At 46.1% G+C, this 12,387-nt stretch overlaps 1 protein-coding gene across 10 annotated transcripts in view; it reads left to right on the forward strand.

The window, feature by feature from the left end:
- The window catches only part of EPB41 (erythrocyte membrane protein band 4.1), a 76,187-nt gene that overhangs the window by 56,143 nt on the left and 7,657 nt on the right, over window positions 1-12,387 (forward strand). For all 10 annotated transcript variants that reach the window (XM_058040419.1, XM_058040420.1, XM_058040429.1 and 7 more), the window contains one exon: window positions 11,384-11,512. In XM_058040419.1, coding sequence (XP_057896402.1) covers window positions 11,384-11,512 — 129 coding nt within the window. The remainder of the gene's footprint in view (window positions 1-11,383; window positions 11,513-12,387) is intronic.

A 12,387-nucleotide genomic window follows, 5' to 3' on the forward strand; every position in this document is an offset into this window, starting at 1 on the left:
TTCCTTCTCCACGTATTCCCTTTATGATGTCCTTCCTTCTGGTTATAGCACTGACTGTTTGGTGGCTACTCTTTCTCTGAGTGGCAACAGGGTCATATTGAAACCTCAAGACCAAAGCTCCTGAATTTCTGGGCTGTAGTCTCTGCTGCATCTTCTTTGTCCTGGTTTCTGATCTCCGTAGTTGGCTGTCCTGGGAGGGACACCCGTGACTGTCGTGTTAATCCTGCTGTGTGTCCTTGTGTGGCTGTGATGGGACCTAGCAGGAGTGCTCCTGGATTGCCAGGTCCATTCTGAAGTTTCCTGTGGTGCAAAAGCAAATTCTTTGAATTGTGTTCCCATCTGCTGTGGGAGAGCAGATGGGTGGAGGAAATCCTGAGAGGAGAGTCTGATTTCCCAAGCCCCTGAAGACTTCCCATAGGAATTGCTGGAGAATTGCTTTTAAGCTTGTTGTTTTAAATGTAAGATATTCACAAGATGAAGAACATTTGACACTGATCTAAAATATGCTTTACAGGAATGTGCTGAATCATAGAATCCTGGAATGGTTTGGGGTTGGAAGGGCCCATAAAGATCTTGTTCCCCCTCTGCTGTGGTCAGGGAACCTTCCCCTGGACCAGGTTGTTCCAAGTCCCATCCAACCTGGCCTTGAACAATGCCAGGCATGGGAATCCACAGCCTCTGTGGGCAACAAGAGGTTGACTCTCTAGGAAGAACATTGGAATCTAATCCATAAACACTAAATTTCTAGGAAACTCAGATTGGCACTTAAATAAAAAGTACTGGTTCTCACTGCTGCTCTTGGTAATAAGTTAGGGACAGGGTCTGCCTTTCATTTTCTAGTGGGGGAAGCCTGTGACAAAGTATCCCAGCTTCCCTCTCCACCACTATTCTCACATCCAAGAAAATACATAGTGTTACAGGAGAAAACTCATTTCAAGGAGATATTTATTGTAAACATAGATTAATAATTTTTTTTTTAATCTGAAGGACTTTTTGCACTTGGAATGTGTTTTATTTAATTTGTGTAGAACTAATTGATGCATGTTTGCTTAGGTCACAGAGATGGAGTTACCTGTTGTTTGAACATTCCCTCTGTTGGCAAGTTGGCTTGGCCACATCAGGACACACTTCTAATGTTAAAGCCCTCGATTGTTTTTGACTTCTTTAACCAAACTGTTGCATGCCGCTCGTTGTTTATTGCTTACAATGTGTCTGGAGGATGCTCCCATTTATCCAAGTTATCCTGCCTGAGCTGTGCAGGCTCCAGCCCAGCTAGACTGAGCAGAGCTGGTTTGTGAACTGGAGGGAAGGTGGGACTTCGTGTCTGAGGGGTTTCTTTTCTGTAAATAGTAACAATGGGGCTGAGCTGAGCCCCCCATTTCTCCTTTCAGCACCAATCTGTGTTCTCCTGTGTCCACTGGAGGACTGGCCTGGACACAGTCACTCTGAGAACACCCCCCAGTGTCACCAGTGGTGGCTGCTGCTCCAGAAGTGTGGAAGAGAAAGGAGCAGGCCTTTATTACATGGACTAAAATGTGTGAATATATATAAATACCTATATTTATAACCCTTTCTAGATCTGTATCTGTGTGAACAGTATTATTTAGGAAGCTAGCAGATAAACTGGAAGGAGTAAGGTGAGCATGGCATGTGCTGTCTGCTCTGAGGGTCCGTGGGGTATCATGGGCCACTCGAGCCACCTCTTGCTCTTGAGGTACAGGTTGAGGTTCTAAATGCTGTCTCAGAAACTTAGGTTGCTAGTGAAATCCTTTGTTTTAATCCCACAGGAATCCTTCCAATTCCTCTTGTAACCTGCTCCGATTAGTTCACCAGTTTGTGCCTTTAGGACTTTGTTTTGTGAGGATGCCGATTTTTCATTGGAAAATATTCCTCCCTTTTTAATACACTGCCTTTAATATACAGTCTTCCTCCTTTGGCACTAGGAAGTGTAGAAGTCTGAGGCTTGTTGTCCAGGTGTAGTCTGGTGTGAAGGAGGGTGCTGGCAGACTGTGTCCCTGAATCCTTGGAGCATCCCTACGAATGCTCCAAGGAGAGCAGCACTTGCACTCCAGCAGATCTGATGTGGAGTTTAGGAAGATGGAGGTGGGCCTGGAGAGGAGAGGTGAGGGAGGATGCTGGGATGCCATGTGCTGTGCAGAAAATGCAGGCTGGAAGAAGTCAAGGGATACTTGTGGTTGGCATTCCCTGCCTGCATCTCCGTCCCACAGTGGTAGCCGTTGTGATGAAGAACAGGGATTGTTTGTTCTCCTCAGCCTGGTGTGAAGAGGGAAGAAACAGGAGTTGTTTGGATCTCTCTGTCCATTTTCTGTCCATATTTCCTGGAGTTTGAACACAGGTGCTTCCTTCCCAAAGCCATTGTTCGGGATCGCTGCCTGGGATGCTGCAGTGAGCACTGCTGAGTTTCTGCATTTCTGATCCAGTGACAAGAACTTGGAAGCCACACTGGTGGCTTTGGCAAAGCCATGGTTTCTATAGCTCTGTCACCCATTTTCAAAGGACCTGAATTCTAAAACTTTTTGTCCAGATCAACCTTAGGCCAGAGTGCTTAGGGTGTCTCATCTCAGTGGGATAAGAGATAGGCTCTGTCACCTCTACTCAATTCTTTACTCTTTAATTCAAGTGGTCTCTTTCTCTCTCTTTAAATCTTGAGATAAGGCTGGTTGTCATCAGCAAAAAACCTTGGAAACTTTACACTCTGAGAATGCTCAGGAACATTTTTGCAATTTGTATACCAATTATCACTGCAGAGTAAAAGAAATTGAACAAATGCTTTCTGTATTTCTGGCACTTTAGAGGCCAGTTATCCATATTCATCCAGGTAGATCTGATCCCTCCTGAGAGAGGAGGCCTGGAACTTAGCAGGAACAGAAACCTCATCTGTCCAGTGCCCCAGGGATGTGCCCCCTGGGCTACAGACCCTTTTCCAGGCGCTCTTCTGCTTTTTTCCCTGTTTGCTTGTGATGCAAAGGGAGTGACAGTCCATGGCAATCCACGTAAGGTCTCATTCCTGTGCATTCTGTATCCCGTTTGTGCACATTCCATATTTTTACACCTTGGTGCTCTGGTTTCCCTCTTTTCCCATGATGTCAGCACAGGATGCAGCACCGAGAGGAGGATTTTGTGAGTCCTGCTGTCATCCCTGTGCACAGGGAGAGCTGATTGGCTCTAGTGCTGTTTAAAGGCTGAGATCTCAGGGGATCTATAATAGAACCAATACATGAACTTCATTCCTATTTTCCTCAGGAACAAACTTGCTGGGAGCACCAGCAACTCCTGCCTGCCTGCCCCGACACTGGCACCTGTTGACACAGGGATTCACACACACTGTTCAGCCAGGCTGATGCAGTGCCAGGCTATGGGTGATGGAGAGCTGAGTTATGCCTCCTGCAAGGAAGCTGTAAGTGTCTGCAGCATGTAACCTCATCCAGGTTGGTGATTTTTCAAGGTGACCTGCTGCAGAAAATGTCCTTCTGGTGACTGGCACACTGGTGACACAAGCAGGATAAGTCTGCCAGAAGTCTTGTCCAGTGTTTTGTGGTGTGGTCACTCAGCTCTTTGATGCTCTTTGATGTGTGTAGGATCCCACTGGGAGCTGTAGAGGGTTCAGTGATTCCCATTGTGATATTGACGGTTGGCTTCGTAGCCACTTCCTGAATCTCCTTACCCCGGCTTCCACCTCTTTTGGACACCACCTAAAACACACAGGAGTTTCTTGTGCTTCTTGCTTTAGGAGAAAGGGGAAACCAGTATTCTGAAGCAGCAGATGTGCTAGAGCCAATTGCTTGGAACTCAGATTCAGCTCTGAGGCTCTGCTGGGTGTGGGGCTCTGTGTGTGATGATACTTGAGGTCTTCGTTGCTGTAAAACAGCATCCCTTTTCTTTTTTGACTGCTGAAAGGGAGCAGATAAAGAAGGATGTTGCCTGCACCTCCTCCCACCTTCTGCCTCGCTTGGGGAGTGATGGAAGGTGAGCTGAGGACTCTCCATGGGCAGCTCAGTCAGGGCAGTGTTCAGCCAAGACTGGCTCCCCTCTCTTGTGGTTTTCCCAGTAACTAGTGATGACTCTAAAGAGTAGGTATTCCATATCTCCCTCCTATTCTGAAATAATCAGTAGAGGATTTCCTCAGCACAAAGGGAAGTAGTTTGTGTCGGGAGGAATGAGGCTTGGCTATACCACCAGCTCCTGGGAAGGTTATCATAGAATCATGAAATACCCTGAGTTGGAAGGGACCCACAAGGATCATCAAGCCCAGATCCCAATGGTTATGGGCAAAGTCTTTCACTTCACATCAGTGTTAGTAATTTATTACTCTGAGAATTGTTTCACTGGTTTATTGCGTTTTCTTTTTTCCTTGTCATGAGTTGATGGTGCTTGTTCTGACCTATGGGACGAGGGAGGAAGCTTTCTGGATAAATTCAGCCCAAGAAAGCATTATGGATTCATGCAGAAGCTCCTTGGTCTGTAGTTATTGGTGGGTGATGCTGGGGAACTTGACCGAGTTGATTCCTCTTGTGTCTCTGTTTGCATCTGTTGTGGTTTGTGGGGCTGGAGAGAAAGACAGGCCTTGGTTTGGGCCCCTTTGGGATCTTTTAGCAACGGTAGACAGTCTTGTTAGACTAGTCCTGTGGGGACTAGAAACACTTTCTTTTTTACCTAAAATGCTCTTTTGGAACACTTTTTTGGTTTTGTATTTTTTCTCAGATTTTTCTTTGTAAATATGTACATTTATCCATTAATAAATGTTACTGCAAATCAGATTTTTCTTTCCACTGCTTATTAACCAAAAAAAGCTATATATGATCTGTGTTAATGACTTCTTGAACTAACCTTCAGTATTCCTTTCTCAAAGCAGGAGCCATCAGACTGAGTCATTGCTGATGGCATTCAGAGTGTAGGGTCTGTTAGACACTCTTGGATGTGGGCTGGGGAGAGGGAGTACACAAGGCTGCAGCTCTAAGGTCTCAAACTGATCAGAATAATTCAATTGAGGATTAAATCCAGCTTGGGTTAAGACGGGCTTTGTTTGCAGGAGTCCTCTACCAAATGCTTAATGTCACTCTAGCACCTTCTGCCTCTTCGCTTTGGAGACTGTGTGGTAGGAAAAATCAATTGCAGGAAGTTGTTTTGAGAGCAGAAGTGAGGCAGGTTCTGCACAGCTACAAGAACCTCTGTCCCACCTGGTGTGTTAATCTGGGGACAAAAATGCTCCTTTTGGGTTTTGTAAGTGAAGAAACCACATTCCTAATGAACCACTGTTCCTCGGCTCAGTGATACAATGCGAGCTTCTGGTGGATTTTTTCTGGTTGAAGCTCAGGTTGTGTTTTGAGGTTGTGTCAAGAGTCAATTTTAAATCCCAAGTTTTTCAAGATTACAGGAGGGCAGATCTGGCTGCTCATAATGCCAACTCCTGAGATGAGTGTGGCATCAAGGCAGAGCTGTAACTTCATGTCTTGGTTTGAACAGACAGGTGTCTGTTAAGGAAGGCAGGAGTATCCCTTGAAATGAAAAATGTAAACCACCCCTCCCCCTGAATTATTCTAATTTTGAAATTAAGAGGCTCTCAGGCAAAGATATGGGAGTAGGAATAACAGTTCTTTAATAGAGAAAAAACTATATATTAAAAAATAAAGATAAAAATAAAAATGCAGTAATACAAAATAATGCTGCCAGCATGAGAGCAGGCCCTGGCACGCTGTGGCTCAGGCTGGTGGCACAGCCCCATCCCATGGGGGCTCAGCCCTCCTGCAGTGCCAGCTGTGGCTCTGCTGCAGCAGGGATCCTGCACAAGGGGGGAGTTTTCCTCTGCAGCTCCAGGGCTGCTGCAGATGGGCCTGGGCTCCCTCTGGCCATGCAGGGCAGCAGAAAGCTGCTCCTCTGGCAATGCAGGGGGCAAAGGCTGCTGTGCTGTGCCAGGCTCAGATTGCATCCAGGCAGGAATGCTTGGCTCCTGCCCTGGGCGCAGCATCTGCCCATGGGATGCTGGAATTGGATCAGCCCTGCAGGGACACTCAGTGGCCATGGACAGCAGAGATCTCCTGGAGGGAGGATTGGCTGTGGGAGAGATGGAGAAAACTGCCCCAAGCACAGCAGAGAACTGCCCCAGCTCTGACAGGTGGGGACAGAACACACACCCAGACACATCTTGCAACCTAAGACACCTCATTTATGGAATGAGGGAAGTGGAATGAGCAGCACAAAATTGATGGCATTTATAAACACTGACTTTATCCCCTCTCTTCGCTTGTTGCTGCTGCACTAAGGCAGCTCTTTGCAATGTCATTGCTCTGTTCTTTGCAGACGGATTTTGGAATAAAGAGCCCTTCATGTGACAGTACCTGTCCCACAAAAGAGATGGGAAGGAGACCAGTGGGCGTGGGCAGAGGAATCATATTGCCCAACAACCTCATTTTGATAATTTAAGTGTTCATCTTGAGGTTGTTTCATGTTGCCCGCACTTTGATACAATGATTGGAGGTAATTGCTGTGTGTTGTGTAATATATTGGATTCTTGTTCATGACAGAGTTTAGTCTTTTGAAGTTTTGGGCGCACAGTGTGTTTGCTAGCATTACTTTAACTTTTGGTCAAAATCTCTTTTATCTGTCTGTCATCTGAGTAGGCTGGTCAGGATGTTGTGATCAGGTCAATGGCAATGAGAAAAATCCACTGAAAACCACAAATCCATAGGTAATGTCCATCCTTTTCAATGCCAGGTTGTTTTGAACAGCTTCTGAATATTTTTAACTTTTACCTTAAGGCAAAGCAGTTTGGTAAGGTAGTGGCAGGTACTGTAAAATAAGGATCTCTTGTTTTCTGCTTCATAATACTTTTTACCCAAGTGCTTTGCCAGCTGTGAGATTGAGCATCAGTTGATCTGGGAGCGCTCTCTGGTGAGTGTGGTTTGCTGCAAAGCAACATCATCTCCTTGTGCATTCCTAGACAGTCACTCCAAGCCTGTGAGCTTCTGTGGATCCTTGTTTGGGGATAACCTAATAACAGCGTCAACAATTCCATTGCCATGCTGGAAAAGAACAGGACTGGGAAGTATTAACCAGCTGGGATTCCTAGCCTTTCATGTGGTCGTTGTAGGTAGTTACTGTGCACCAGAAATTCATGGTTTTAGCAATTTTTATTTAATATTAACTGGCAGTTGACATAATTTTAGCACTCCTTAAGTTTTCTGCAGGATAGTAGTCTGATTTGGGATGGGAATAATGGAATATTCAACATAAAGAGGCAGCAGCATGAAAAAAAACATCCACTCTGACAACACAGGGCAGCTGAGTCATACAAATAGATACTGATCCAAAACAGCAGAGCCTTGAAGAAATGCAAGTAAACAAATTTATACAAAACGACTTTTTGAGAAAAAGAAATCCTTTTGGCCACTGGTGTCAAACATGAAATTGAGCCTGTTATTAATTTATCCCCAGTCTGAATTATTGTGCGTCACTTCATTGCAATGCTTCAGCCGTATCTTCAGAGGCACAAGGATTTGTATTTGAAGGGTGGTGCACAAGTTGCATTCATGTCTGGGTCAGTTTGTTTCTTCTGGGGCATTGCATCCTGTCCTGTATTTAATTTACTCTGTGTTTGACTGCTTTGTGCTTGATTTAGGCCTCAGTGGTTTGGGGCTGTGTCCCTGGAAATGAGTAGTTGGCAGTCCAGGCACCTCTCAGGTTTCCTGGGTCTCAAGGTGAGCTTGGAACTCTGCAAATCTGAGCCCTAAATAGGTATGCTTTGGCATTTGCAATTTTAAACAAATCTTGATAAGATCAGAATTTGTAACAGATGCTGAAATTCCTATGGAGGAGTTTTACATAGATAACTTTATTTAGAAATTAATACCTTCCCATTAGTTTATCTTCTTAATAATAATAAGTGGAATAGGAAGGCAAGGCAATAAGTGTTTCTGATCAGTTGATCTTATCAGGATTTCATTCTGTCTTTCCAGCTTGCATGTTTGCTGCTGCACTTGGCTCTGCTGGCGATGAGAATACGCACAGCACAGGCTCCATTCCAGCTCTCCCTTCCTTTTTGCATCTGTCATACAAGATGCTTCCAAATGCAAATTATTTTATCTGTCTGTGAAAGGGAACTGGGAGGTTGTTTTGACTGTATACAGATTTTTGCCTTTTAAATACATCAGTGTTTGTGTCGCTGCTTAGTCTTCTTTGTTTTATCTGTGATTCTTCTGTTGGCTGGGTAGTGCTCCAGCTCTTACATAAGGAAATCTCACTCCTAAGGCGTGTTCCATTAAACCCCAGAAGATGAGCTGTGTCTTCTCAAGGTCCCATGAATAATTAGCAAGGTTTAGCATCTATAATTAAGGGAAGGTCAGCATATTGGCAGTATATAAATTCAAGTTTTAAACCAACAAGACATGGCTCTACACAGCTGACAGCCCATTCATGTTTTATTTTGTGGAATATTGCAATGTTGAGTCTTGCATTAGGAAATGAGGGTGGGATCTGGGTATGATATCATAGAATATCCTGAATGGGAAGGGACCTGCAGGGATCAACCAGTCCAGCCCCTGGCCCTGCCCAGAGCCCCCAGCAAGCCCAGCCTGGGCATCCCTGGAGCTCTGGCAGCCTCGGGGCCGTGCCCATTGCCTGGGCAGCCTGGGCAGTGCCAGCACCCTCTGGGGGAAGAGCCTTGCCCTGAGCTCCAGCCTGAGCTGCCCTGGCCCAGCCCCAGCCGTGCCCTGGCTGCTGTCCCTGTCCCAGAGCAGGGATGGGAGCTGCCCCTCGGGAGGAAGCTGCACACTGCCTTGAGGTCTCCAAGTTTCTCCATGTTTGGACAAACATGTGGAAGGGTTTGGTTCAGAAATAGCCTTTCCCTGTGAGCACAGTCTGACCTGCCCATCTCAGTGTTGGTTGCCCTCCCTCATTCGTATTAAATGCATTTTGCTAAGCAATATCCCATCAACTTAAGACAAGCACAAAAGGCTGGAAATTCTAATAAATAGAAATGTTACAGCTAGCCTGTCTACAACATAAAGAAGCGGAGAACTGAAAAATACCTTGAGAAATGGGGGAAGAGTAATTTCTTGAAGTTATATTTTTAAAAAGCATCTATTTGTTCCTTCATAAAGCAGCTCCTGCTCTTATCCTACCATTGAGCTATGCCGTGAGAGGAGGTCAGTCAAAGTGAAAGCCTCTGGGGTATAAAAAATGAATCATACCAAATAACTCACAGGCTTCAGGCCTCACATTTTAAGCACAAATTGCAGTATTTTTGGTTGCCCAGGGAATTTTGTTAGAAAGTGAGGCAACAGTTTCAAGGAGTTAAAAGCGAAATCAGGATGGTTTAATGAGTTTTGTTGCCCATGGAAGTTTTGGATGTGTACAAGTCCCCTCTTGATACACTGATTGATACACTGAAGTTATTCCCAACTGAGCAAAAGTGCATAGTGGTGGCTCTTCCTCTAGGTGCACAGACTTTTCATATTACTTCCTTAGAATTTAGGAGAGTGGATTATTAATGTACTAGCGAGGCTGTGTCAGTGAATGCACTGGGTAGAGCACAGAGCTTTTGCAGGGTCCAGCCCCACTGTTGCATGTGTTACTGGAGATATGATATATGATAAGAACCTGATGTTTTACCTTGATGCCTTCTGACCTCCTGCTCTCCTTAACTCCCTGCTCTCTTTCTCTCTCTCTCTCTGGCCCTTTTTGTGTATCTATTTCTTTTTAGAAAATGAGTGACTTTCTCTCCCAGGAGGATGTGGCTGCAGTGGCAGAGTGGAGCAGTGTTGACACTGGCTTTGCGTGGGAGGGCTCAAGGCAGTCAGTAGTTGTTAGTGAGACTCCAGTGCCACCCGCCTCACAGCCTTCTGCCAGCTGGCACTGTGGTGCTTCCTCCCTAAGCAGCGAGGAGGAGGAGGAGGAGCAGGAGGAGGCGGTTCCCAGCCAATCCGCCCACGAGGAGGACCTGACATGTGGAAAGGGGGTTTGTGTGGATGTGGAGAAGGACTCGGAGCTCTCTGAGCTGGAGCCCCAGCCCAGCCCTGCCACACTTCCCCATCAGCCCTGGGGAGGAGAGGAGGAGGAGGTGGCAGAGGATGGTGAAGACAGCTTTGGCTTTAGAAAGCCACATGGCAAATGTCCCAACCCAGATGCTCCTAACAGGCTGCTGGAGCTCATTCGCTGCTTCCAGGTAGTGAGCCCAGCTCCTGCCCCCCACACCCCGGCTGCCTTTGGAGTGGGAACCCAAACACTGCAGCAAGCAGGTGCCACAGACCCACATAGGAGTTGGGTTTGCTTGGCTTGGATTCATGCTTGGAGCTAATGAGCCAGTGAATCTCCCACAGTCAGTGCAATAAGCCCCTCTCAATTTATCTTTGAATTAAATACGAGCCACTGTCAATTTGTCTTTGCATTAAAAAAGACTTCCTCTCAATTTATCTTTACATGAAATACAGTTGCCACAGTGCAATGCCCTTTGTTCTTCTTGGATTGAAGCATCCTGTGGCATTCCCACAAAAAGGCAATATTTAGGCTCAAAAATTGTGTAATTTTAGCTCCTTAAGGATTTTGCTGGCCCCAGCTGGACTGGCAGCTGACTCTCAGCACAGCAGAGCAAATTTGAGGTGCTGTCCAGTGTGTCCTTTTGTGCTCCCCACTGTGGGAGGGATTTTTGCCTGCTCCAGTGTTAATACTGCTTTTGATTCAACAGATGCCTATTCCCCGCTAATGATCACAGTGGCATCTGGCAGGGTTGGGGATGGTGGCAGAAATCGAGCCCTCTGGGAAGGCACTGGCTCTGAACTCACTCTGTCTTCTTCTGGATAATCATCAGGTGTTGGAACAACTGATTTCTCTCCACCCTTATTGTTCTTCCTGTTTTATCTGACATTGATTTAATAAAAGTTAAAGATCTGATGAGGAATTTTCATAATGCAGTGTTACTCTTGAGGTCAGGATAAAGCTGCTCAACTGTGATAAAGTCCTTGTGTGCCCAGGGCTGGTGTAATCCTGACACTGGCATCACCAGATAAGGGTCATCTTCTCCTAGTAACTGGCAATGGGCTTCTGGTAATTAGAAAGTTAAGAATCAGTGGAGACAGCATCTGTGGTGTTGTGGCACACCCATTAAACCCTTAATGCCTGGTTTGGGCTGAGCAGAGTCCACAGTGTGGGGAAGGGCTGGAGGATTTTGCTGCCTGTCTAATCCTCATGCCTGATCGCTGCCCTCGGAGCAGTGTGATGTTCCAGAGACTTAAACCCAAAGATTTCCAGGCTGACCTTGGTTCCCACAGTACTTTTATCAGATCAGTGTCAGAACACTTGCCAGCAGCCCAGTCAGGATGTGGAGATGGGAACTGGCTGTTTACAAGATGTTTTTAACCCTGTCTCACAGCCCCCGCTAGTGAAGACACAGACTGTCACCATCTCTGACGTGTCCAGCGCCATCAAAAGTGAAATTCCCACAAAAGAAGTCCCTATTGTCCACACAGAGACAAAGACCATCACCTACGAAGCTGCACAGGTAAGGTGTGTTCTGATGAGTTTCCTAGGGGCTTAATTAAACCCAAGTAAATGTTTTGTTTCCGAATCCTCAGGATGAGACAGCAGCACCTGCCTGTCTCTGCATGTCTGGGTGCAGCACAGGCATTAACTGATGCTGTGGACACTATTTCCAGGTGCATCTGGTATTTCTAGAGGAGCAGTGGTTTTCCTATCCCTGAAGAGTAATTATTTTTTCAAGATGTGTTTGCAAACAGAGTTTATCTTCAGCCACTGGTGGCTTCAGGATGTGGCTCTCTCTGTACAAAGTTAACCTGAGTTGGCCTTTTTTCTGCAATAAATGCCTTTTCTCGTTTTCCCAGATCTGAAGAGGGTGTTTATGCCTCTTTAGAACCTGGTTTATAAATGATTTGGTCATCCTTAGGTTTCAAGACTGAAATGGTTGTTAAACACTAGATGTTCTGTATAAAATGCAGCCTCAGTGGGTATGTGGTGACTGGAAAGTAAAAATCTTAGTGGAGCAGTATTACAAAGCAGAGGATATGCAGGTATGGATTCATTGCTGAGGTTAAAATTAATCCTCGGTCTAAAACAGAGGATTTTGATCACAGACTGGCAGGATGGTTTGGGGTGGAAGGAGCCTAAGAGTTCCCCCAGCTCCAGCCCTCTGCTGTGGGCAGGGACACCTTCCACTATCCCAGGCTGCTCCAAGCCCTTCCAGCCTTGGGCACTGCCAGGGATCCAGGGGCATCCACAGCTTCTCTGGACAACCTATGCCAGGGCCTGCCCACCCTCCCAGGGAACAATTCCATCCCAATATCCCATCCAGCCCTGCCCTCTGGCAGTGGGAGCCATTCCCTGTGTCTTGTCCCTCTATGCCTTGTCCCTAGTCCCTCT

Source organism: Melospiza georgiana, chromosome 24 (genome assembly GCF_028018845.1).
Source record: "Melospiza georgiana isolate bMelGeo1 chromosome 24, bMelGeo1.pri, whole genome shotgun sequence".
Classification (NCBI taxonomy): domain Eukaryota; kingdom Metazoa; phylum Chordata; class Aves; order Passeriformes; family Passerellidae; genus Melospiza; species Melospiza georgiana.